This window comes from Nerophis ophidion, linkage group LG03, assembly GCF_033978795.1.
Source record: "Nerophis ophidion isolate RoL-2023_Sa linkage group LG03, RoL_Noph_v1.0, whole genome shotgun sequence".
In the NCBI taxonomy this organism is placed as follows: Eukaryota; Metazoa; Chordata; class Actinopteri; order Syngnathiformes; family Syngnathidae; genus Nerophis; species Nerophis ophidion.
The window spans coordinates 24,775,879-24,802,486 of NC_084613.1; the positions used below are offsets into that span (position 1 = coordinate 24,775,879).

Consider the following 26,608-nt stretch of genomic DNA (forward strand, 5'->3'; position numbering starts at 1 on the left):
GACTTTAGAACAACATTTTTAATGTGGTTGAGGTTCGATGTTTACATCTTATACGATTTGGCCAAGACGACCCGCGTGCTAAAAAAAGATTTCTTTACTGACATCACAAGCGATGTATCCAGGTTGTCAACACCCGTGTGTGTGCGGCGTTGCCGCTGTCCGCCTATTTCCTGTCCAGCGCCACGCAGAGGACAAAAGTTCACGTGGTACAAAAATAAGAATATTCTTAAAGGATACGCTCGCTATGACATGAAGGCAACTTTGCAACGCTGAGAGTCCATTGATCTGAAATGTCCATTGGTGGCGCAGGCATGGTCGTCTCGATGCGGTGTTCCGAAGATGGTGGTCGCCACCGCCGACCCCGAGACGATCGAATCAGAGACGCCGCGGGTTTCCGTTTCCGAGGACAAGATGGTGACCACGGAGTGAGGCAGGTCCTGAGAACACACACGGATAGTCATGTGATAAAAGTTATCCTACTCCTGAAGCCACGCACGCACGCACACACACACACACACACACACACACACACACACACACACACACACACACACACACACACACACACACACACACACACACACTCCTGTTAATAAATAAACAATGCGTTGAAGGTGCTATTATTTTTCTGATAACCACACTAGTAATAACATACTAATAACACAAGGATGATATAAATATAACAGAGGGTGGTAACATGAGATGAGACAATGATAATGACATGACAATGATGATATTATAACTTGGATAAAATAACTCGTGCAAGAGGAGAATGATACAGGGATTACAAGAGGATGAGAACATGATCATAATATGAGGATGGTGACATTATGAGTTAAAGAGAACATGTGAGTAGCAAGATGAGATGACACAAACTACTGATGTTGATGAGAGCATTATAACAACATGCTGATAACGAATGAGCTAATGATATAGCGATGACGCCATGATGGGAAATGAGAAGGATGAAGTGATCACATAAGCGTACATAAGGGTGTGATGATAACATGAAGATGACAAGACAGCACAAGGATGGTGACAACAAGACGAGATGAGACCCAATGATATACAGTGCATCTGGAAAGTATTCACATCAATTCACTTTTTCCACATTGTATGTTTATAGCCTTATTTCAAAATGGAATTATTTCATTTCTGTCCTCAAAAATCTACACACACTACCCCGTGTGGAAACATTTTTAGACTTTTTTTGCAAATGTATTAAAAATTAAAAACTAAGAAATCACATGTATACTTTGTTGATGAATCTTTGGCAGCAATCACAGCCTTAAGTATTTTTGAACACAATGCATCAAGCTTGGCACACCTTTCAGTTACACCCATTCCTCTTTGCAGCACCTCTCAAGCTCCATTAGGTTGGATGGGATGCGTCGGTGCTCAGCAGTTTTCAGATCTCTCCAGAGACGTTCAAATCGGAATCGCCCCAGTCTGAGTTAAAGAGCGCTCTGGAGCAGGTTTTTATACAAGAATTCTCTGTACATTTATCTTTTCCTTTATCCTGACTTGTCTCCCACTTCCTGCCGCTAAACCATCCCCACAGCATGATACTGCCACCACCATGCTTCACTGTAGGGGCGGTATTGGTCTGGTGATGAGAGGTGCCTAGTTTCCTTCAAACATGATGCGTGGCAATCAAGCCAAAGAGTTCAAAATTTGTCTCATCAGACTAGAAAATATTGTTTCTCATGGTCCGAGTGTCTTCAGGTGCATTTTGGTGAACTTTTGACTGAGAAATGGCTTCCGTCTGGCCACTCTACCAGGCCTGACTGATGGCCTGCAGTAGAGATGGTTGTCCTTCTGCAAGGTTCTCCTCTCTCCAGTGGAGGAATGCTGTAGCTCTGACAGAGTGAACTTCGGGTTCTTGGTCACCTCCCTGACTATAGGGCCCTTTACCCTTATCGCTCAGTGTATATGGTCGGCCAGCCACAGGAAGAGTCCTGGTGGTACCAAACTTCTCCCATTTACGGATGACAGAGGCCACTGTGCTCATTGGAACCTTCAAGGCAACAGATATTTTTCTGTACCCTTCCCAAGATTTGTGCCTCGAGATAATCCTCGGAGTTCAACAGAAAATTCCTTTGCCTTCATTCTTGGTTTGTGCTCTGCCATGCACAGTGAAGTGTGGGACCTCATACTGTATATATATATATATATACACACACAGGTGTGTGCCTTTCCAAATCATATCCAACCAACTGAATTTACCCTAGGTGGACTCCAATTAGGCTGTAAGAACGTCTCAGTGATGATCGGTTGAAACAGGATCCCTCTGAGCTCTCTTTTGAGCTTATTGGCAAAGGCTGTGAATGCTTATTTACATGTGATTTATGTGTTTTTCATTTTCAATAAAGTTGCAAATTTCACCCCAAAAAATTCACATTGTGTCCAACTTTGAACAATGAATGTATTCCAATTTGGAATAAGGTTGTAACATAACAAAATGTAAAAAAAAAAAAAAAAAAAAAAAAAAAAAAAAAAGGGAAATGCTGTAAATAGTTTCTGAATGCATGGTGCAATAAGATAATGAGATAATGATATTTTAAATTGGATCAAATAACATGTGGATGACATGATTATATCATGAAGATTAAATGACTGCAGGGTGAGGAAAAAAATGTTGGAATGAAAAGGATATCACAAGGATGATGACAAGATGAGTGAAAATAGCACGTAGATAGCAAGCTGAAATGACACAAAGTGATGATGGCGACGATGATGATATAGGAATGACACCAGGTGATAACATGATAGCACATGTATGGTGATAACCAGATAAGATGAGACACAATGATATACAATAAGACAATGAGATGATGATATTATAAAATAACATGTGAATGACTTTGATATCATGAGGAATGAGACAAACTGATGATGATATGGGATGACATAAGGATGGCAAATGAGAATGACGATGCAATCACAATATAAGGATGACATGTTAACATCCATCCATCCATTTTCTACCCTTTTGGGGTCACGGGGGGTGCTGGAACCTATCTCAGCTACATTCGGGCGGAAGGCGGGGTACACCCTGGACAAGTCACTACCTCAACGGAAGGCCAACACAGATAAGACAGGCAACATTCACAATCACATTCACACACTAAGGCCAATTTAGTGTTGCCCATAACACAAAAATTAGGAAGATATGGTTTTAACATGGAAAAAACAAAATGAGATGAGACATGATGAAAATTTGACAACATAAAATATTATAAAACTGAGATTTAGAAAACGTGTGGATGACACGATGATAACATGAGGAATATACAACTGTGTGAGGATGAGAAAAAGATGGTAATAAGAGGATGAAAGGACGATGACAAGATGAGATAAGGATGATGGGATGAAGATAATATGTAGAAAGCAAGATGAGACAACACATTGATGATCATGACAGAAACATAATATAATGATGATTACATGAGCATGAATTAACAGGGTTGACACCATGATGTAAAAATGAGAATGGTATGGTAAGATGGCATGATACCATGAAGATGAGATGACACGTCACACATGACGATAATGTGAAGACGATAATATAGCATGTTGATGAGAACATGTTAACATGAGAATGACATGATAAAATGCAGTTGACAAGATGAGTTTGACAATGCAATATAAAATTGACGACATTTAGTATGTTAAGATGATAACATGAATAATATCACGTTACACCATGGTGGCGTTGTTTTACATACCTAAGATTTAACCCCTGTATATCGGACTGACTTGAAGTTTCGCCCACAGTCCAATTTTACTCGACAAAACACCATCTGTAACTTCAGTGTCTGTTTAGCTAAATCGCCACATTTTGTACATGTCTTTAGGAGACATGTGCAAAATTTGAGCAAGATTGGTTGAAATACATGGCCACCATCAAGCAAAACGCAAAACTACACAAATGCGAGCATGTCTTCCAAAGCATTTTGACCACAACCCATAGGAGGCGCCATTTACGATCAACAACTCCATGGATTAACAAAGATGTCCTCCTACCTGACACTTGTTGATTTGTAGCCAGATACTTTCAGCCTTGTGAAGGATTTCTTCAACGTCCAGCTTCATTGAGAGTTCGTTGATGTGCTGCCATGATGACATCAAACAAAATATTCAGTCATCTGGAAGGTAAGTAAACAGGTGGCAGAAGAAAAGGAAAGTCTCACTTTGAGGATCTCGCTGAAGCCGTAGTTCTCCTCCATGATTTTTGCCTTCTCAGCGTCTAGTATGGCACAGCAAAGCAGAAGATGGAAGTTCTGACAAGGTAATCCAGTCCACATCACCTGAAGAGCACACAAAAACACATCAAGTGGATCCAACTAATTCTCATCACATTCCTCGACATGGACTGACCTCCCAGAGTCTGAGAATGTCCTGGAAGCTGAACTCTCTCTTGAAGCGGATCAACAGCCAGCGGAAGCAGAAGTAAAGATAACCAGAATCCTGCGACTCTAGAGGGCGGAGCACACACAAGTCAAAAGGTCAGAACCACAAGATGCCTGCTAAACACTCATCAGGAGGCGCTGGTACCGAGATAGCTCCAAAAGGACGGGTCCAGTAGGCGGAGTAGAGTACTAAGCTGGATCAGCTGAGACTTCATTCCCTGCATCTGCTCCTCAAAGTTCTGGTGCTTCATGGGATGAAGAACAGGGGTCAAAAGTTCAGAACCAGACTTGAGACGTAGTCGCAAATAACCAGTCGGCTTACCATGTGGTCCATGAAGGAGACAAAACACCAGAAGGCGTCCACCTCGTTCTCCATGACGAAGACGATTGGGGACAGCAGGTCGCTCATACCCTGCACATAACCTGCACGCGCACCCACAGACACACACGGTACACATGTCACAGAATGCTGAACAAGACTTCAAAGAAGACAAGATGGAGTCTTACCCAAATCGAAGTCGTACATGCAGTATGTCATGAGGATGTCATGTAGGAAAACCAGGCCGGGGTTATCCATGCCCTCGAAGAATTTATTGGTTCTGTCTGTTCGGTTGACATCTTTCTCTGCCAGTAGCAATACAAGCCGTGATGCTTACAGAGAACACTAATACAGTGAAATCTTAATTTACAAACCCCTCTAATTGCAAACCATTCGATTTTTTTTTTCTAGTCCTTTTTTAAATAAAAAAAAAAAAAGACTATTTGCGAGTAGTGCATTAGTGGCGCTCACAAGTTTGGAAGAATCAACAATGCAGGCTTTTTACAACAACAAGTTTTAATTGTGATGAGGCCGCATTTTAATGGAAAAATATGCCAAAGTAGACTTATTTCCCAGCGGCTGAGAAGAGTTATTCTCAATTATCGGCACCGTTCCTATCTCATCAGCTCCTCCTCTGCCAATGATAATGTAAGGTGATTTTACTTTTTAAATGTCTATTATTGTAGCAATATGGTTGTTAATGTTAAGGCTTTTTGTGATTTATGATCATTTATGAGGGCACCATAGGATCTTCTGTGTGTGCGCAAGTTTTGGCAGAGCAGCACAAACAGCAGAGTTCAGTTTTTTTTGTCTTGTTAATAAAGATAAAGTTGATCCATCACCCATTTGTTATGTTTTTTGTTAAATACAGTACTGTATATCATTTTGTATAGTGTTAAAACTGTACAAACCTATACTAAAATATGGACTTTTGTCAACGCTGGAGCCCATCATGTATATTTACATTTTTTCTTATAGAAAAAATTTTCGATTTAGGAACACTGTTCAAGAACCTGTTAGGTTCGTAAATCGATGTTCACAGTATAGCAGTTAGCTAAGTTAGCACACTTCTCACCGATCAAACTTCTGTACTCTCGAAGCCGCGAATTCCTTCTCTCCTGTTCCTCACTGACAGACTTCCACTGTAGCTTCATACGGAAATATTCATCCCTGTGAGGAGAGGCACCAATTTTTAGGAAAAATGCTCAAATATTTCACTTGTTATTATTTGCTGTTATTGTTACTGGTATTTATTACGGGTGCTTTACGTTTTGCTTCTCTGTAGACTTTTCCTCTGCTCCAGCGTGCTGTTCCATGGAAAGTATCCCAAGAGGAACTTCCAAGCTTCTTTCCTGATAACATGACACAGGCCCTGCAGGAAGGGAGCACACTAAAGACGAGGAACCAATGCCAAAGGGTTTACACACTTCTAGAGCACAAGAGTCGAACTTGCCCCCCTAAATATGGACTCTTTCAGCCTGCTGATGTGGATCATGCGACCCTCCTGGTCCTGATGTCGACTCCAAGAATCAGGAGACAGTGGCTCACTCCTCGTTACCTGCGGCCTCGTCCCCAAGTCCACCTGCAAGTCCACATATACGGTCATTGACCCAGTTCAGAGTACAGATCGACAGAATATCATCGCCGATATTTGCCATTTTGACGCATACAGAATTACATCAGCAGATACAATATATACACATTGTATTTGGTGCAGTATTTTGTATGTTTTCAAAAATAGTAAAGTGGATACTAATAATCACTGCTCAAGCACCAGTGAAGAAAGAAAAAAATTCCTTTGTGCTTTTTTGATTGAAACTTTTATTGGTAGGTTGCACAGTACAGTACATATTCCGTACAATTGACCACTCAATGGTAACACCTGGATAAGTTTTTCAACTTGTTTGAGTCGGGGTTCACGTTAAACAATTCATGGTACAAATATATACTATATGCATAATACAGTTATCATACAAGCTAATCATCAGAGTATATACATTGAATTATTTACATTATTTACAATCTCGGGGATGGGTTGCTAACAGCATACTTCAGTCATCAATTATATCATCTGAGAAATAGACATTGTAACAATGTAGGTCCCACTTTGTAGGATATTTTCAGCAAGCAAGAACATAGTGAGCTCAGAAAGCATAAGAACAAGTATATACATTTGAATATTTAGAATCCAGGGAGGTGGGATGTGGTGGTGGGAGGGGGTTAGGTTAGGGTTGTAGCTGCCTGGAGGTGTCCTTTTAGTGCAGTTTTAAATGAGGATAGAGATGCACTTTCTTTTACACTTGTTGGGAGTGCATTCCATACTGATGTGGCATGGAAGGAGAATGAGTTAAGACCTTTGTTAGATCGGAATCTGGGTTTGACATGGTTTGTGGAGCCCCCCCTGGTGTTGTGGTTATGGCGGTCATTTACGTTCTGGAAGTAGTCTGACATGTACTTCGTATTCAGGAAGGTGTAGTGAATTTAATAGACTAGGCTCAGTGCAACTTGTTTTACTTTGTCCTCCACCCTGAGCCAGTCCATTTTGGAGAAGTGGGTAGGAGTGAGGTGTGATCTGGGGTGGAGGTCTAGAAGTAACCTGACTAGCTTGTTCTGGGATGTTTTGAGTCTTGATTTGATTTGATTTGTGATACAGCCCAATTATTCATTTTTTTAATTAATCCAAGAATAAAAATACTCTCATTGCCAACCAGAGCTTGGTCCGCATTGCTGGAAGTAAGTCGGACACATTTCCAGTGAGGGTTGGACTCCGCCAATGCTGTCCTTTGTCACCGATTCTGTTCATAACTTCTATGGACAGAATTTCTAGGCGCAGTCAAGGCGTTGAGGGGTTCTGGTTTGGTGGCCGCGGGATTAGGTCTCTGCTTTTTGCAGATGATGTGGTCCTGATGGCTTCATCTGGCCGGGATCATCAGCTCTCACTGGATCGGAATGAGAATCAGCCCCTCCAAGTCCAAGTCCATGGTTCTTGCCCGGAAAAGGGTGGAGTGCCATTTCCGGGTTGGAAAGGAGACCCTGCCCCAAGTGGAGGAGTTCAAGTACCTAGGAGTCTTGTTCACGAGTGGGGAAGGAGTGGATTGTGAGATCAACAGGCAGATCGGTGCGGCGTCTTCAGTAATGCAGACATTGTACCGATTCGTTGTGGTGAAGAAGGAGCTGAGCCGGAAGGCAAAGCTCTCAATTTACCGGTCGATCTACGTTCCCACCCTCACCTATGGTCATGAGCTTTGGGTCATGACCGAAAGGATAAGATCACGGGTACAACCGGCCGAAATGAGTTTCCTCCGCCGGGTGGCGGGGCTCTCCCTTAGAGATAGAGTGAGAAGCTATGCCATCTGGGAGGAACTCAAAGTAAAGCCGCTGCTCCTCCACATCGAGAGGAGCCAGATGAGGTGACTCGGGCATCTGGTCAGGATGCCACCCGAACGCCTCCCTAGGGAGATGATTAGGGCATGTCCAACCGGTAGGAGGCCACGGGGAAGACCCAGGACACGTTGGGAAGACTATGTCTCCCGGCTGGCCTGGGAACGCCTCGGGATTCCCCAGGAAGAGCTAGACGAAGCGGCTGGGGAGAGGGAAGTCTGGGCTTCCCTGCTTCGGCTGCTGCCCCCGCGACCCGAACTCGGATAAGCGGAAGATGGATGGATGGGACAGGTTGATTGGCAACACTAAATTGGCCCTAGTGTGTGAGTGTGAATGTTGTCTGTCTATCTGTGTTGACCCTGCGATGAGGTGGCGAATTGTCCAGGGTGTACCCTGGCTTCCGCCCGATTGTAGCTGAGATAGGCACCAGTGCCCCACGCGACACCAAAGGGAATAAGCGGCAGAAAATGGATGGATGGATGGATGTCAATAATTGGCCAAAATACAAATCCCATTTCCATATGAGTTGGGAAATTGTATTAAATGTAAATATAAACTGAATACAATGATTTGCAAATAATTTTCAACCCATATTTAGTTGAATATACTACAAAGACAACATATTTGATGTTCAAACTAATATATATATATATTTTTTTGCAAATAATCATTAACTTTAGAATTTGATGCCAGCAACACATGATAAAGAAGTTGGGAAAGGTGGCAATAAATACTGATAAAGTTGAGGAATGCTCATCAAACACTTATTTGGAACATTCCACAGGTGTGCAGGCTAATTGGGAACAGGTGGGTGCCATGATTGGGTATAAAAACAGCTTCCCAAAAAATGCTCAGTCTTTCACAAGAAATGATTGGGCGAGGTAAACCTCTTTGTCCACAACTGTATGACCAAATAGTCAAACAGTTTAAGAACAATGTTTCTCAAAGTGCAATTGCAAGAAATTTTGGGATTTCCTGGCCTGCCTGCAGTCCAGACCGGTCTACCATCGAAAATGTGTGGCGCATTATGAAGCGTACAATACAACTGTTTAACGACTGAAGCTCTACATAAAACAAGAATGGGAAATAATTCCACTTTCAAAGCTTCAAAAATTAGTTTAATCAGTTCCCAAATGTTCATTGAGTGTTGTTAAAAGAAAAGGTGATGAAACACAGTGGTAAACATGCCCTTTCCCAACTACTTTGGCACGTGTGCAGCAATGAAATTTTAAGTCAATTATTATTTGCAAAAATAAAAAATTAAGTTTATGAGTTTGAACATCAAATATCTTGTCTTTGTAGTGCAGGGGTGTCCAAAGTGTGGCCCGCAGCTTATTGTCGAAATAAAATCAGACAAAAAACAGTAAAAATGTAAGCATAATAAGCAAATATGGTAGCTAATTTTAACACTAATAATTAATACGAAGCAGACACATTGTTTTGTCTGTGAATGTATCTCTGTTTTAGATACTTTTTTTTGTTTTGTTTTACAAAATACAATTTTAAAACGGCCCGCGCATGCTTTGACTCATCAGTATGCGGCCCCTTTTTGGAAAAAGTTTGGACACACCTGTTGTAGTGCATTCAATTGAACATGGGTTGAAAAGGATTTGCAAATCATTGTATTCCGTTTATATTTACATCTAACAATTTCCCAACTCATATGGAAACGGGGTTTGTATGTTTTGATATCTGACAGAGCATTTGTTTGAGTTTTTGTGAGAATTCTTCCCCGGTCTGCTCAGCTGCATTCACAGCTGCGCTCACGCGGCCACGCACTTTCTTTCTTTCTTTCTAATGCAGCGCTGATCATCTACAGAATATCTCTTCTGCTTACTTTGACTTGTCAAAACTTAAATTTTTGGCCTGGGAATTAAAGTTTTTGTTTTTATTTCCTGACATCTTCTTCCCATGTTCTTTTACTATTGCAGCGACAAGCCTCCGGCCATAACATTTACTGACAGCGTGGGCTTAATAAAGGAGCGCGGTGAGGTTCTTGTTCCATCATTCAATCAAATAAAGTCACAGAGTGGAAGAAGATGGGTGGATAGAGATAAATGGATTTAAGGAAAACACCAAAAAAACATCAAATCATCCATTATATTTGCCAAAATTCCAAAGTTTGTGTAACTTTGTGCAAATAGATGATTATAAAAGTAAAGAATAGCAGACGGCAGCATACAAATTCTCATACCTTCTATAACACCCAGGAAGAAATTATATCAGCCAGCTTGAAAAGTCTCAACTATAATTTACGTGAAGGAGCCTAGAATTGTTTATATTTAAATGTTCACAATACTTTAAAGTTCCTCCCAACGAAACCTTACAATGTCCATAAACTGCTATAAAAGAGTTGATGGCGAGTTACTGTGATGTAGAAAAATCCTATATTTGTCCAGACGTTTACTGACGCATACTATTCATGTTTAGGTAACTTTTACTGCAAATGAATATTGGCTTTAAATATCGGTATCAGCCCTGAAAAAACATATCGGTCGATCTTTAGTTCAGAGAGACTGTAGCGGTTCCGCCGTGCGCTCACCCTGGTGATGACCTCGAAACCCGGCTCCTCCTGCTGGTTGATCTCCAGTCCCGGGATAACCTCCCCAAGGAGGTGGGCCACTTCCTCTGGGGGCCGCTGGTGCTGCTCCTCTGTTCCTCGAAAAGCGTCAAAAATGTAGTTGGTGACCTTTGAGAAGCGGTCCAGCGTGGTTACGTAAGGGTCCTTGCGGAACTTCTGTCATATAAAGAGCAGCCAGGTCATTTTATTGCATGTTATTTCCACTTCCCACATGACTTCTATCATTAGACGTTGCAAATCCTTACGTGGACCAGGCCGTAATTGTTGTCGTCCAGGAGGTTTTCAAAGGACTGGGACAAAACCTTGTTTGGAGTGCTGATTAGCAGACGTGACTCTTCCTCTGGAGACCTGGACAAGCACCAAACACCAAAGCAATGTCACGCATTCTCAGCTTTGTGTTTTATCGCTCAAAAATGAGACGTTCACTCAGCAATGAGATGTTGACTGAGGGGGAATCAGCCATGTGGAAGAGCAGCAGGATTGGTGTTAACAGTTGAGGCTGTAGATAACCTCCTGGTATAGTTTTGATCAAGGCCTCAATTGGACAGGAGCTGCATTTGCTGTGATTTCATTGGTGTTCAGCATCCAGCAGCTTTATCCATCTCTGCGTGCACTTTAAGAATGTTGAGAGTCCTGCTCAAATAGTGGGACGCGGTGCGATGCCAGGGAGGGCATGCTTCAAACCATGCTTCTAAAACTGTGCACTGCAAAATTTACTCATTGTAGTCATTAAACTTTACTCTCTATTTTTTTTTTCTTAAAATAAAAAAAAAAATCACTTACAGGTTGTATTTGCGTGACGTCATTAAATATGTGAAACTTGAAGTGGTTGGCTAGCGAGCGTCTGTTGTCACTGCATTCTGGCGGCATTTTGAAAATTCCCTATTCTTGCGTTGTTTTAGGCTGGTGGAGCCGTTCCAAACGCAAAAAGGAAATAAGTTTTTTCAGAGTTCCTTGAAAAGGTAATTGAGAAAGGTAGAAGAGTGCAAAATTTTACAAAAAACAACTACAAAAGATGCACAAACTCCGGTTTAAGGGAGCTGATCGAGTCGAAGAACACACAAGTTTACAGTGATCACTTCATTAAAGGTTTGTTTAATACACTTTTAACGTTAATTATTTTCGATTTAAGTATTATCTTGATTATATCTGTATTTTATCTTGTATCAGAGTTCTTAAAACGCATTTTTGCTACAAGTGTTTCGTAAAGCCTCGGCCAATCTACATAAAACAAAGCAAATGTGACCAGAACCTAAAAGAGTTAAGCTTTTATAAAAAGGCAGCAATCATAAATGAAGATTTCAGCACATAAACAATGTTGACATTTATAGTTATATTTTGATAAAGATGAGAAAAAACATGCACACTCCTAGATGGCACGTGAAAAAGGCAACAAACATGGCAGTAGACGCAAAGTTCAATCATGAAATGCACCCGAGAGTCTTGATACCGATTTCCTTGACCCAGCCACAGACAAAGAAGTTGTAGACATCCATGTTTTACAAAGTTTTCATCCGTTTTGTCGTGTAGAATGACATCTGGAGCACCAGATGGTTCAACATGTCTGGGAACGCGACCAACAAATAATCCTTGATATCACTCGACAAATCTTTTTTTTGATAGTGTGTAGGGATACATTCTAATGCATTGTTTGATTTTTTGCTCATATCTGCTTTTTGCAGGAAGATCTAGGCCCCTTGCATACTCATATAGCACTCTGTTTGCTGCACATGAGTAGCCATATTGGTTTGGTGGGCCACCACTTTGTTTACTTACGTTCCAAAGTCACGTGACGTAATACCACCTATTGTTTAATTCATTTTTGTTTTGTAGGTTAAAATATTTGATATATTGTGCTCCTGGGTTAATGCTGCTGATCCTTTTGACATTATTATTATTTATTGAGTTAATTTAATTGTAACTTTTCAGTAGGAAATGGCTCAACCTTGTCAAAAAATTTTTATAGTTTAAATAACAATTTTTTTTTCAGGCAAATTGATGCACTTTAAATATTTTCTGTTGCAGGCTAAAAAACAATGTTATTAAAGTTATTTTTGTTGCTGTTTGTTATTAAGGGAAAAAAAGCAATGCAGGGGTGTACATAACAGTCCTCAAATAGAGGGCCTCGCCCCACTGGAGGGGGTTCATGTGACTTCGGGGAACATGCTTTATTTTCTGCACCAGAAAATAATGAAGCATATGTAGCACCTAGCCTGTGATGAGGTAGCGACTTGTCCAGGGTGCACCCTGCCTTCCGCCCGATTGTAGCTGAGATAGGCGCCAGCGCCCCCCGCGACCCTGAAAGGGAATAAGCGGTAGAAATGGATGGATGGATGGATGGATGGATGTAGCACCTAGCCTGTGATGAGGTAGCGACTTGTCCAGGGTGCACCCCGCCTTCCGCCCGAAAGCAGCTGAGATAGGCTCCAGCACCCCCCGCGACCCCAAAAGGAATAAGCGGTCGAAAATGGATGGATGGATGAATGGGTGGAGGTGCGAAATATATTCTTCTTACTAAGCGGGGGCATAACAGAAAATAATTGAAAAGCACTGACTAATAACGAGTTTATTGGACACATGATACTATTTATAGTCACGGCGGAGAATGGTGGGGCGCAAAATGGTTTCTTTTTACTAAGGGTGTGTAACAAAAATAACCGAGAAGCACTTCGCAAACAAAAATAAAGAAAACTAAGTTTTCCTTGTTGTTTTTTTCTTTTTTAAATCAGCAAATTCCAGGCTTTCCACTTTCTCATGCACTCCAAATCATTATCAGTTTAAAAAACAATAAATAAACGGAACAGCCTTTCTCCACACCGATAATTTGAGCATTTATGTCACAACATCCGCCAGGCTAACAGAAATTATTAATCTAGTGGAAGATTTTTTCCACATTTGTGCTCGCTATATTTGTCACAACATCATTTTTTTTCTGAAATGCTGAAGGCCATCGGATGGCGGGAAGGGTTAATCAATCTCAGTTCTGAGCTCAGACGTTAGGCCGGTAACAATTTCCTGTTGCGGTGGTAGATAAGAAGTTTAATAAGACCTGGCTAAGCTGATATTTGCTTCAAAAGGAACACAATTAGCATATAAATGATGCATTTCAGTATGGCTGAGGAGGATTTGTTGCATCACCTGGGTCACGCAGGGTGGATGTTGCCTGGTTACAACCGTAACCAGACAAGTCTGAGCCAATCGTTTTCTTCAAATCACAGTGGTGCTTCTACTTCTGTACTCACTTGCTTAGTGTAGCAACTCTCCTTAGGCTGTCCAGGAACTCTCTGCTGCCGCCCTGGTAGAAGTGCAGAGGCGGCAGCGAGGAAGACTCCTTCAGTGTGAAGAGCAGAGTCGGCCCAGCGGGATCCTGTTCGATCTTGACAGCACGAAGCTGACTGAGGCTAACCGAAAATAACCACTTGCTTCGCTCATGCCTGCCTGACACAGAGCCTGGAGGGAACACATGTCAGTTGCAATCCATTGAAAAAAGCAACACGTTTGATCTTTAACACACCCTCTCCATTGGTGCACGACTTCTTCTTGAAGGATGCAGAGTTGACCAGGTCCCACTCGGTCTCGTAGCTCTGCTGACTCTCCAAAAGTTGCTGTCCTCGCTCTACTGGTTGCTGACTCCCACACTGAACCCACTCCATGACTGAACTGGAGTCCTGTTGGGACAAAGATTCTTAGTTTATGTTTATTATTTCACTATCAATCTGAGAGGCATCATTTATGATCTACAATTAACTTTCACCACTTCAGTGTTGAGAAAGCAGCTCATCAGCTGAGGATGTCAACACAGCAGAATAAATGTAGGTCCTTAACGTTAGGGTTTATAAAACCAATATCACTATACTTGGTTAATATTCTAGTCACGACATGTAAATAGAGTTGTGTTGGCGCTTTTTGGATGGTTATTTTTTAGGTTCTATGGCCAGAATAAATGCAATAGACGCAATGGAAATGGCAAGCGGACTTTTATTTACCTGTTAAAATGCATAAAAAAATGTATTTTACAATTTTTTTCTTTTTTTAATTAAAATCGGTTAACAAATTTCAGTGTGCGTGTGTATAGAAATGTTATGTACGCATTTGACAATACTGCGATAATAATAATAGTTGTGATAATTTTGGTCAGAATAACTGTGATGTGAAACTTTAAAAACATTACATCTCTGGTAGCTCCTTAGGGTCACCAAAATTAAGTATGACACATTAAGATATTGTTTGATAGTCTGTACTGTGTACTAGACAAGAAAAACAAAAGATTCAGTGAACTATGACTGTTAAAATATGACTGTAATGTAAATCTATCTTTTTCAAATTCATCACTATATGTTGCATTTCAAAGTTTAACATTTCCTCCTATTTAGGCTAATCTCATCTTTTAACCATAAAATAAATACTGTGTATGTCATACAATGACAACAACGTTTATATTTATATATGTTAGTTTACAAAAACATTGCGATATTTTGTCATTGGACACACACGCACACACACACCTTAGCAGCACACAAGATATGTGAAGGGTCCACGGAATCTTCCAGAGGTGTGAACTCCATCATGATATCACCATCCTCACAAGGGCGACACAAGGACAGTCAGTGACGTTAAGAATTTCAACGAAAAAGCACTTGATAGTTGTAATGCCGTCAAGACAAATGCAAAACCAACAATTTGACCTAATCTTTTTACCTTCTCCACAAGTTGAAGTGTGCCACACACAAGATCTTGCTCCACGCTGACGTCATCACCACTTGGATGGATAAAAACTCCTTCGTGCTCAAAGACAACCTGCCAAAACATCGTCTGTTTTTTGTCATTTCACTCTCACCAGGTACTACAACCACATCCCAGAAGATGACCTTGTACATCCCTTTATCCTCTCTTTTTCCATCTAGACGCCCCTTCATAAACCAAGTACTGTTCGAAAGCATAAATAATAAAGTGAAGACAATTGCAGACTCACTTATTGCATTGCAAATATTTTTTGGCACAAAAATAACTCATACTTAAGCTGCAGAACGGCCAAGGTAAAAAAGCAGCAATAAATCATAGTGTTCGATTCAAGAACACCTTCATTCCGCACCCCATGCAGCTGTATAATCACTCGCCAGCAATGTTTGCTACTTCTCTTTGTTTATAATATCTATTTTCTGCTGGATTTACTCTCTATTTTATGCTGCAGCTGTTACATATACTGTAATATTGTACATGGTAATTGTTATAAATTGTGTATATGATATAAACATATAATATAATATATCAGTTCTATCATTGTCCAGGGTGTACCCCGCTCTCTGCCCGAATGTAGCTGAGATAGGCTCCGGCGACCCCCCGCGACCCCAAACGGGACAAGCGGTAGGAAATGGATGGTTGGATGGATATCCTATACTCTACATATATTATGTAAATACTTTGTATATATGTTATATTTTATACTGTTTTAGTCTATTTTATACCTTACCATGAATTGATTAACATTGACTCCGACTTAAACAAGTTGAAAAACTTATTTCGGGCGTTACCATTTAGTGGTCAAATGTATGGAATATGTACTGTACTGTGCAATCTACCAATAAAAGTCTCAATCAATCAATCAATCAATCAAAACCTCCATTGTCCTTTCCATCTTTTTTAACTGAGCTACTGTGTGGAACAATTTCCCTTGTGGATCGTTAAAGTTTGTCTTCAAACCCCGTTTCCATATGAGTTGGGAAATTGTGTTAGATGTAAATATAAACGGAATACAATGATTTGCAAATCCTTTTCAACCCATATTCAATTGAATGTACTACAAAGACAAGATATTTGATGTTCAAACTCATAAACCAGGGGTCTCAAACTCAATTTACCTGGGGCCACAGGGTGCAGAAACTGGGTGAGGCTGGGCCGCGAGAAAATATATATTTTTTAAATCTAACATGCACTTTTTAATGAATTCACCTTCTTTGAATAGCTTTCCCGCCCCAGCAACATACTTGCCAACCCTCCTGATTTTTCCGGGAGACTCACAAATTTCAGTGCACGTCCCGACAATCTCCCGAGGCACCCATTCTCCCGAATTTGACCCGATTTTCACCCGCCCAACAATATTTAGGGCGTGCCGTGATGGCACTGCCTACAACATGTCATCGCGTCCACCTTTTACGTCATACAAACAGCGTGACGTGCGAGCCACATGTTGTATGAGGCTTCTACAGACACACGTCTGTCTGCAGAATGTGTTTGTCATTCTTGTTTGGTGTGGGTTCACAGTGTGGTGCATATTTGTAACAGTGTTAAAGTTGTTTGTATGGCCACCCTCATTGTGACCTATATGGCTGTTGACCAAGTATCCCTTGCAGTCACATACGTGTATGTTCAAAAGCCAGATACAACATATGACCTGGCTGGCACACTGTTTGTACAGGTTGTAGAGGGCGCTCATGGCAGCACGATTACGGCAACCTCTGAACGTTGGTGTTTGGGTAAGAGATAAACAGAAATTTGAGAGAAAGGATGCCCTGAAATTCGGGAGTCTCCCGGAAAAATCGGGAGGGTTGGCAAGCATGACGCTGTCAAGCGCCATTAATATAAAACTCGCGGGCCGCACTAACATTAAATTTTCACATCAAGGTGCGGGCCGCAAAATAACGTCTCGCGGGCTGCAAATGGCCCGCATGTCTGAGACCCCTGTCATAAACTTTATTTTTTTTTGCAAATAATAATTAACTTAGAATTTCATGGCTGCAACACGTGCCAAAGTAGTTGGAAAAGGGCATGTTCACCACTGTGTTACATCACATTTTCTTTTAACAACACTCAAACGTTTGGGAACTGAGGAAATTAAATGTTGAAGCTATGAATGTGGAATTGTTTACCATTCTTGCATGATGTACAGCTTAAGTTGTTCAACAGTCCGGGGTCTTGTTGTCGTATTTTACGCTTCATAATGCGCCACATATTTTCGATGGGAGACATGTCTTGACTGCAGGCGGGCCAGGAAAGTACCCGCACTCTTTTACTACGGAGCCACACTGTTGTAACACGTGGCTTGGCATTGTTTGGCTGAAATAAGGAGGGGCGTCCATGATAATGTTGCTTGGAAGACAACATATGTTGCTCCAAAACCTGTATGGACCATTCAGCATTAATGGTGCCTTCACAGATGTGTAAGTTACCCATGCCTTGGGCACTAATACACCCCCATACCATCACAGATGCTGGCTTTTGAACTTTGTGCCTATAACAATCGGATGGTTATTTTCCTCTTTGTTCCGGAGGACTTCATGTCCACAGTTTCCAAATATAATTTGAAATGTGGACCCGTCAGACCACAGAACACTTCTCCACTTTGCATCAGTCCGTCTTAGATGAGTTCGGACCCAGAGAAGCCGGCGGCGTTCCTGGGTGTTGTTGATAAATCGCTTTCACTTTGCATAGTAGAGTTTTAACTTGCACTTAGAGAAGTAGCAACCAACTGTAGTAACTGACAGTGGTTTTATGAAGTGTTCCTGAGCCCATTTGGGTGATATCTTTTACACACTGGTGTCAGTTTTTGATGCAGTACCGCTTGAGGGATCAAAGGTCCGTAATATCATCGCTTACGTGCAGTGATTTCTCCAGATTCTCTGAACCTTTTGATGAGTTTACGGACTGTAGATGGTAAAATCCCTAAATTCCTTGCAATAGCTCGTTGACTAATGTTGTTCTAGAACTGTTCGACAATTTGCTTACAAATTGGTGACCCTCGCGCCCCATCTTTGTTTGTGAATTACTTAGCATTTTATGGAAAGCTGTTTTTATACCCAATCATGGCAACCACCTGTTCCCAAGTAGCCTGCACACCTTGGGATGTTCCAAATAAGTGTTTGATGAGCATTCCTCAACTTTATCAGTATTTATTGCCACCTTTCCCAACTTCTTTGTCACGTGTTGCTGGCATCAAATTCTAAAGTTAATGATTATTTGCAACAACAAAAAAAGTTTATCAGTTTGAACATCAAATATGTTGTCTTTGAAGCATAGTCAACTGAATATGGGTTGAAAATGATTTGCAAATCATTGTATTCCGTTTATATTTACATCTAACACAATTTCCCAACTCATATGGAAACGGGGTTTGTAAGTCTTAGTCAAAAAACAAATGCAATCCAAGCAAATTAAACGTAAGTCGAATCTAAATCATATAAACCCCATATTCGCTCACGTCAACAAAATATCATAATTTAAAGCAATTCCTTACACTCTGCATCACAAACACAAAGCAACGGTGTGCAACCTTGTGTTTGTTGTTTCGTTTAACACTGCAACTTTATTTATTATAAACAAACTTGTGCATAGTGTCACCAAGAACCATCACAGGCGCCTGCTGTATGCATTTGAAGCCTCAAAATTGGAATAATATGAGACATATTTGATTGGAAAGTTTCAGTGCTTTAAGAAACTTCATCTGGCTATTGCTTGGAGTTGAGCTTTTTTTCTAAACACAAGATGAAGCTTCAAAATAGCGGCTAGCAAAACCGCTAACACTAACAGCACGCGGCTGTTCCCGAGGTGTAGAGACTGTGAGGCGAAACACAAAACTACAAACAAGACCGCTTTCCAGCGAATAAATGCCCTATGAAAAGAGCTGCCTCGTCAAATGTTACTACAGCGTGAGTGGGTCTGGGTTTGTTTTTACCTTTGGAGCGAAATTCGCCGCCATGTTGCCAGCTCTCCAGCGATGACGAGAGGGTCACGTGGCTGTCAAACGCCAAAACAACGCTTTACGCGTCAGCTTCCGGGCTTTAAGGATAACAACGCATGCGCAGTCTTTTGAGACACAGTTTTGACGTTGCAATACTTAATTCTTACCTTGTGGTTTTTATCTCCTCAATGCGGTTTGGTTTGTTTAGAACCGACGCTTATACAGTACTGTATATATCAGGGGTCACCAACCTTTTTGAAACTAAGAGCTACTTCTTGGGTACTGATTAATACGAAGGGCTACCAGTTTGATACACACTTAAATAAATTGCCAGAAATAGCCAATTTGCTCAATTTACCTTTAACTCTGTTATTATTAATAATTAATTATATCTATCTTTGTGGAAACACTGATCATCTTAATGATTTCTCACAATAAATATATATTTTTGATGACATGTTTAGGTTAAAATCCAATCTGCAATTTGTTAGAATATATAACAAATTGGACCAAGCTATATTTCTAACAAAGACAAATCATTGTTTCTCATAGATTTTCCGGAACAAAATTTTTAAAAGACATTCAAAAGACTTTGAAATAAGATTTAAATTTGATTCTACACATTGTGGACTCCTACCGGTTCGACGTGCCCTAAACACCTCCCTAGGTAGGAAGCCACGGGGAAGATCTAGAACACGCTGGGAAGACTATGTCTCCCGGCTGGCCTGGGAACGCCTCAGGATCCTCCGGGAAGAGCTACACGAAGTGGCTGGGGAGAGGGAAGTCTGTGCTTCCCTGCTTAGGCTGCTGCCCCCGCGACCCTACTTCTGATAAGCAGAAGAAGATGGATGGATGGATGGATCTACAGATAGTCTAGATTTGCTAGAATTTTTTATTTTTTATTTTAATCATAATAAGTTTGAAGAAATATTTCACAAATATTTGTTGTCAAAAAAACAGAAGCTAAAATGAAGAATTTAATTGAAATGTATTTATTATTCTTTACAATAAAAACATACATTTACTTGAACATTGATTTCAATTGTCAGGAAAGAAGAGGAAGGAATTGAAAAGGTGAAAAGGTATATGTGTTTAAAAATCCTGAAATCATTTTTAATGTTGTATTTTTTCTTTAAAATTGTCCTTCTGAAAATTATAAGAAGCAAAGTAAAACAATTTATGAATTTATTTAAACAAGTGAAGATCAAGTCTTTAAAAAATTTACTTGGATTTTAAAATTCTATTTGAGTTTTGTCTCTCTTAGAATTAAATATAACGAGCAAAGCGAGACCAGCTTGCTAGTAAATAAATAACACTTAAAAAACAGAGGCAGCTCACTGGTAAGTGCTGCTATTTGAGCTACTTTTAGAACAGGCCAGCGGGCTTCTCATCTGGTCCTCACGGGCTACCTGGTGCTTGCGGGCACCGCGTTGGTGACCCTAGGTATATATGTTCTAATTTATGTACTATCGCTAAGAATTGATAACACAGTAGACATGCTGTCAAATCCAAAATAGAAAACTAGATAAATCGTTTAAAAACAACATAAAACGTACAAACACACATAACTACAGGAACTCCAGCTATTTTAAGTTTTTTTTTTAAATATAGGGAACAATTGGACACACAAACAAAATATAATATAAACAATGTACAAACAAATTAAGGCACCAAAAATAGATTTGAATAATTTCAAAAATCCATCAGATTGAGCAATCAATATCCTTATACAAACAAAAACTGTTAGCAAAAGACGTTTCAAATAGATATAAATAAAAATACAAAAATACTAAAATGGGCTTTTTAAAAACAACTTATATTCATTCAACAAACACAATATTTTAAGGGATTTTCTCTTGTTTTACGATTTTCCGAGAACGTATAAATAATTTAAAATCATTAAACCAATTGGAGGATTTGAGTTTCACTTTAAAATAATCAACTTCTATGTATGACAAATTTAGCTTACAATATAATAATATTAGTAATAATTTATATGTTGTTATCTTTTATACATATGTTAAATTTGATCTCTTCTTTAGTAAGTTGGGCCATCTCCTTTGTGGTTTAGCCAACCTAGTATACCCCCCCAATAAATGTACAGTATCACATTCCAAAAAATTAATTATTGACATTACAGATGTAACAGTTGTAATGATACCTTTTTCAAAAATCATTAGTATGGTATATTCAATTAATAAATTAAATGTGTATTTCTTTAACTTTAGGAAACATGTTATATATCGTCTTTATTTTCCCTATTTCAACTTTTGTAAACACTTTAGGATAAACTGTTATCGCTCTGGGGATTACACATTCGAGGTTGAGTAAGAACTATGTCGCGAGATTCAACGAGACTTGATCAAGCGAGACTTGCCGATAGTGTGAATGCTGTGGACTGTTAAACACAATGAGCTTTACGAGTTGAACTCGACGTTCTTACCCTTGCCACTTTTACCGTGGACGTCAACATGAGTCAAGACTCGGGGGCTCAGGTTCAGAGCGCCGAGGTCGAGCTCGAAGACGGAGAAATCTGCGACGACGACGGCGAGGACACCACCACCGCCGCCCGACGGGGGGAAGGGAGCAGCAGGCCCTGCATCGGGCCTCCACGGGTCCCAATGTTACCTTACATGGAAAACCCAGTGCCAGACTACCGCCGCATGATGCCTTACGACGTCCACGGACCGCCGAAACAGAGACAGCAATGTGGGCCGAGCGGGCCGGACCGGCCGCACGGTCCCACACAGCCGCTGCCGGGCCTTGCTCCTATGTGTGGGCCCGGTCCACGGCCCAGTTTCTGGGAGCGGAGCCATGGCGCCCTGGGGAGGTTCAGACACCGTGCCATGCCCAACGGAGGACGCGGGGCCTGGCACCGAGGTGGCTGGGCGGGTGGCGGCCCCAGAGCCCAGCTGGATCGGTACGGACCTGGAGAGAATAACAACAGGAAACGTATCCTTATTTGTTCTGGACAAACTCTAACCCCTTTCCTTTCGTAAATGTCTACAGTAACAGCACATTATTAACATTAAAAACAACTTGCGCTGTCATTATTCTAATACATCTAACATGATGTTTATTATAATGTATTCTAACACTAACATTTTAGATTATCTAGGTTGGTTGTTGTTGGACTTCACAAATACTAATTATATGGCTGATGAATCATCGAAACAGTAAACTTTATTGAGAAAGAACATGTGACATGCCATTTCCTGTAATAGGAACTCAGCATTCATTTTGGCTACAAATACACGGACATGTGACTGTTGTACAAATATATTTTTCAAGAGACCACAATGTGCTAGCGGAATAGTGTTTCTCCTTAACAAGTTGACTCAGAAAAGCAATTCTGGAGAAACATGGTCCGAAGAGCGCCACTCGGTACAGCCAAAGGCGATGGCGGCCTTGAAGAGTCCTTTGAGGACCTGTTGTCCAAGTACAAGCAGATTCAGCTGGAGCTGGAGTGCATCCGCAAAGAGGAGAGCATGGCGCTGAAAGCCACAGTTCAGGATGGGAAGGCCAAAGGTCAGGATTCAGAGGCCAAAGGTCAGGATGCGCGGACCAAAAGTCCAGGCGTCATGGCCAAAAGTGAGGGCACGGACTGCTGCCAACCTGTGAAATCCGTGAATGTTACTGATGCGCTCAGCGAGGGTTCGTCGAAAAATAAAAAGAGCTTCCAGTCATTCAACATCAAACCACTACGAGCCAAACTGCCCGTGCCGGTCAGTCTGGACCAGAGCATCAAGGAGGAGGAGCCAGGTAAGCAATGAAGACATATGAAGTGACTGCACATGCCCCACAACTTTGAAAGTAGAGGTGGGGAAAGTAATCTATTTTTAGATACATAGCAATTCAGACATGGACGATTATAGAATCGATTGGTAAATGTTGTTAATCGATTTCTTAATTGTAAATAAAGTAATGCAGACAGTCCTAAGCCACCTCATGGAGAGATCTAACCAGCCTTTTTACTATCGGGAATTTATGATCCAGTTTTGCACACATTTTCATTAATTTAATAAATATAGAAAGTAATTAAAATTTTTGTTATTCCAAATGATATGTTTTTTTTTTTTTTTTAAGTAGAAAGTGATAAACTTTTTTTTTTACTTATGAATTTTAAGCACATTGTTTAAGGCAAAATCGAGTTATGTGGATCCAGATGAATGTGAAAAAATATGGTACAGAGGAAACTGGATATTAGTTAAAGTAACTATTTAATAAATGGGTGGATTCAAAAAGCTGATACTTCTTCCCATTACCATTTTGAAGTATGTTTAACTTAATATTTTTCCCTTAATCCAATTTTCTTTTCTTTTTTTTGAAATAATATTGCCATTGAGCACAAGACTGTTCACTGTAGATATGTATGTATATTATGTACTACAGGTATAATGTAGAGCTGACTATGACATAATAAACAACAACGGATTTAGTAAAACAAAACTAAATGTAAAACTGCGTCAGTATACATGAATTAAAGATGCAGAAATAATCGAATCAAAGCTGCTGAATCGTAATTGAATTATGTGGTGCACAAGGATTCCCACCTCCAATTTTTTTTTAAGTCTGAACTGGAACTGCATATTTCATTGACTTCCTGTCATCTTGAGCAGGGACACAAGCAGACGCAGAGCATAAGACAGAAAAAAAGCCGGAGGTGGCGGCGCCATGCATTTGTTGCGATGAAGAATTAAAGAATGATGAGAAAACCTCAGGCGGAGCATCACCTGCCTCTAGTGAAGACGTCTACATCTGCCTTGATGAGGTAAAGCTCAAGTTTGTCATAACTGACTGTAACTGCAAAAGCCTCAAACTATTGACGTTTTGGTTGACAATGTCATGGCATGCTGCAGCTGGGGGACCAGATGGAGGAGGAGGACATGTCGGAGCTCCAACTACGTCTCGTCGCCCTGCAGTCGGCCAGTAAAAAGTGGCAGCAGAAGGAGCAGCAGGTGATGAAGAGGACTCGAGAGCCTGTGTCCAAAGCGACCACGCCTGGCAGGCTGAGGATAACGACTAGATCAGCGACAGCCGCCAACAGGAACAGACCCCGGTCCAAGCCTCAGGATAAAGAACGGGAGAAAGCCAAGGCAGGTACAAGGCCCCCAGAGAGGGAACGGCCAAAGCAAAGTCCCAAATCTGGAGGAAAAACTCCTCCAGATAGAGGCAGAGCTGCTGCTAAAACACCTGTGTCCAAGAAGATGACAGGCCCAGGTGAAAGGGTTCTTCTCTTCTTACGATGCTAATACCATTTCTTGTGTTTTTAATGGGGTTTTATAACTGCGCAGGCTTGGGGATCAAGCCGTCGTTCAGGAAGCAGCAGCAGCTGCGCTCACGGGAGATACAGGTAGACGACGAGTGTTACAAACGAGAGGATGAAATCCGCAGAATCCGGGACTTGTCCAACCAGGACGAGCAGTACAAGCGCTTTATGAAGCTGGTGGGCGGGAAGATGCACAGCAGTATCAAGGTAAAACACTTTCCCTGCTCTCCTCCCTCTGGCATTATTCAATGGCCATTCAACAGCCATCTCTTTGTCCTTCAGACCAGGGATGGAGAACTTAGGAAGTCTGTTGGAAAACTGAGCCTGGATGCCACAGGAAATCTTTACCAGTATGACAACTATGACGAGGTTGCTATGGACACAGACAGTGAGGCTGGTTCCCCAGGTGTGTTGCGAACCCATCTTAGCCATAGTGCCACTGCCAGTCTAAACTAGTACCTTTCCCCATTTTGGCATTGTTATCACCACCCATTTTGGCAACTGAACCATGACCTATCTAAACAAGTACAACCATCATAACTTGGCAGTGGTACCTCTGTACATACCACTTCCGCCACATATATAACTACCGCAACCACCCATCTTTGTACTGGTTCCACCCACCATCTAAACTTGTACCACAACTCATCTAAACTGATACTGCCACCCATCTTTGTACCAATACCACATGCCATCTAAACTAGTACCACAACTCATCTAAACTGGTACTGTCACCCATCTTTGCAGCAATACCGCTCGCCATCTAAAGTATACCACCACACATCTAAACTAATACAACTATGGCATTATATTTGTGCCTTAATTTTTAAGTTGCAGACTGAGCACAGAAAAATATATTTTGCAAACACATGTGCTTTTTTGATAAGAATCTAAAATTTAAGGGAAACATTAAATTTTTGGAGGGACTATAAATGTATTTTGTGCTTAACTGATGTGTCTGCATGTTTACTATTATCTATTGTAACGTGCAATAATAACTGTTTTCTGCACAGGCAAACCACTGTGCTCTCTCCCGATCTCTCTCAACTTCTTTACTCGGCGTATTCATTTTTTTTCCTCTGCGCCCATTCAAGTTTTGGCGTAAAATGTGCGCTCTGATTGGCTCTTTGGTCTCCAATTAGATCACTTTTTACATTGTAGGCAAATAGAGAAAAAAACGCACCATAAAATGTTACCCAAAAAGGTTCAGATAACCAAGTGAATAATTACCTGTTACTTTATCAAAAAAGCATATATGTTCATGCAAAATATGCTGAAAATTTGCCTTTGCAACATCAAAATTAAATTGAGTAAAAGTTGAGTCAATTGAAGTCTTTTAAAAATCCTAATCATTTCACTTATGTGTTTCTTCATCAGCACGTCCTCCGTTTCCTGTAGAAGAGCCAGCCTTTGTGACGGTATGCTACCTCCTCTGTCAAATCTCCAGAAGTCTGTTGCTCATCATTATTGATGTTTGAAGGTCCACTGTGACATCAGCATTTTTCTTTACCTTTTGCAGCCCTTCTCCTCTACCTCAATGGCCGCCGGGATTCCTCCGCCGCCACCACCTTTACCCCCTCCTGCCAGTGAGCAAGTGCCCCCTCCCAAGCCTCCGTTTGCTGATCAGGAAGAGGAGGAGGAGATGCTGCTTAGGGAGACCTGTCTGATGTCCATGGCCACCAAACGGGTGCCGGCGACAGATGTGAGTACTCGACCTCACGTTTCTCAAGAGTTATTGATGGATGAGTAGAAAAGACATGAACCTCACATGTACACAGGAGAAGATCTGGAGTGGTCCTCCTTCCCCGAGTGTAGCGCCCCCAACAGTCTCTGAGCCGCCCAGCAGAGGAAACCTGAGCGCTGTCAGCCTCAACACAATGGCGGCGTCCCACGGAAACAAGTTCACTCGAGGAGGTCCCAGAACACCGCTAGTGGTACGAAGCAGGTCACATGATAATGACGATGGCGAAGG

General features: G+C 41.1%; 2 protein-coding genes across 4 annotated transcripts in view; one reads left to right on the forward strand and one right to left on the reverse strand.

The window, feature by feature from the left end:
* Positions 1 to 21,857, reverse strand: tbc1d15 (TBC1 domain family, member 15). Of its 3 annotated transcripts, none has more exons than XM_061894694.1 (17): positions 21,811 to 21,857; positions 15,392 to 15,490; positions 15,199 to 15,273; positions 14,208 to 14,361; positions 13,936 to 14,143; positions 10,939 to 11,041; positions 10,655 to 10,849; positions 6,185 to 6,313; positions 6,000 to 6,103; positions 5,807 to 5,901; positions 4,920 to 5,036; positions 4,735 to 4,835; positions 4,558 to 4,657; positions 4,381 to 4,478; positions 4,194 to 4,310; positions 4,027 to 4,113; positions 1 to 437 (listed from the first exon to the last, which is right to left on the reverse strand). In XM_061894694.1, the coding sequence occupies exons 1-17, from the start codon at positions 21,838 to 21,840 to the stop codon at positions 243 to 245; spliced, it is 2,007 nt and encodes a 668-aa protein (XP_061750678.1). In that variant the 5' UTR covers positions 21,841 to 21,857; the 3' UTR covers positions 1 to 242. The 3 variants fall into 3 exon arrangements, with proteins under 3 accessions (XP_061750678.1, XP_061750679.1, XP_061750677.1); XM_061894695.1 differs by lacking the exon at positions 21,811 to 21,857 and adding an exon at positions 19,362 to 19,501; XM_061894693.1 differs by lacking the exon at positions 21,811 to 21,857 and adding an exon at positions 19,362 to 19,427 and having other exon boundaries at positions 15,392 to 15,505.
* The window catches only part of LOC133549353 (zinc finger C3H1 domain-containing protein), a 20,885-nt gene continuing 15,989 nt past the window's right edge, over positions 21,713 to 26,608 (forward strand). The window contains exons 1-9 of the mRNA XM_061894692.1: positions 21,713 to 22,319; positions 22,710 to 23,129; positions 23,987 to 24,138; positions 24,227 to 24,587; positions 24,662 to 24,843; positions 24,919 to 25,042; positions 26,014 to 26,054; positions 26,156 to 26,338; positions 26,415 to 26,570. Of these exons, the coding sequence (XP_061750676.1) occupies positions 21,839 to 22,319; positions 22,710 to 23,129; positions 23,987 to 24,138; positions 24,227 to 24,587; positions 24,662 to 24,843; positions 24,919 to 25,042; positions 26,014 to 26,054; positions 26,156 to 26,338; positions 26,415 to 26,570 (2,100 nt within the window). The 5' untranslated portion in view covers positions 21,713 to 21,838. The remainder of the gene's footprint in view (positions 22,320 to 22,709; positions 23,130 to 23,986; positions 24,139 to 24,226; positions 24,588 to 24,661; positions 24,844 to 24,918; positions 25,043 to 26,013; positions 26,055 to 26,155; positions 26,339 to 26,414; positions 26,571 to 26,608) is intronic.

Excerpts from the sequence above, each read along its gene's own strand:
- tbc1d15 (XM_061894693.1), bottom strand. The coding sequence starts at position 19,385 with ATGGCGGCGAATTTCGCTCCAAAG. Across the intron at positions 15,506-19,361 it reads CGGCGAATTTCGCTCCAAAG|ACGATGTTTTGGCAGGTTGT; the intron begins GTAAAAACAAAC and ends GACAAAAAACAG. Across the intron at positions 4,658-4,734 it reads TCTCCTTCATGGACCACATG|CACCAGAACTTTGAGGAGCA; the intron begins GTAAGCCGACTG and ends CATCCCATGAAG.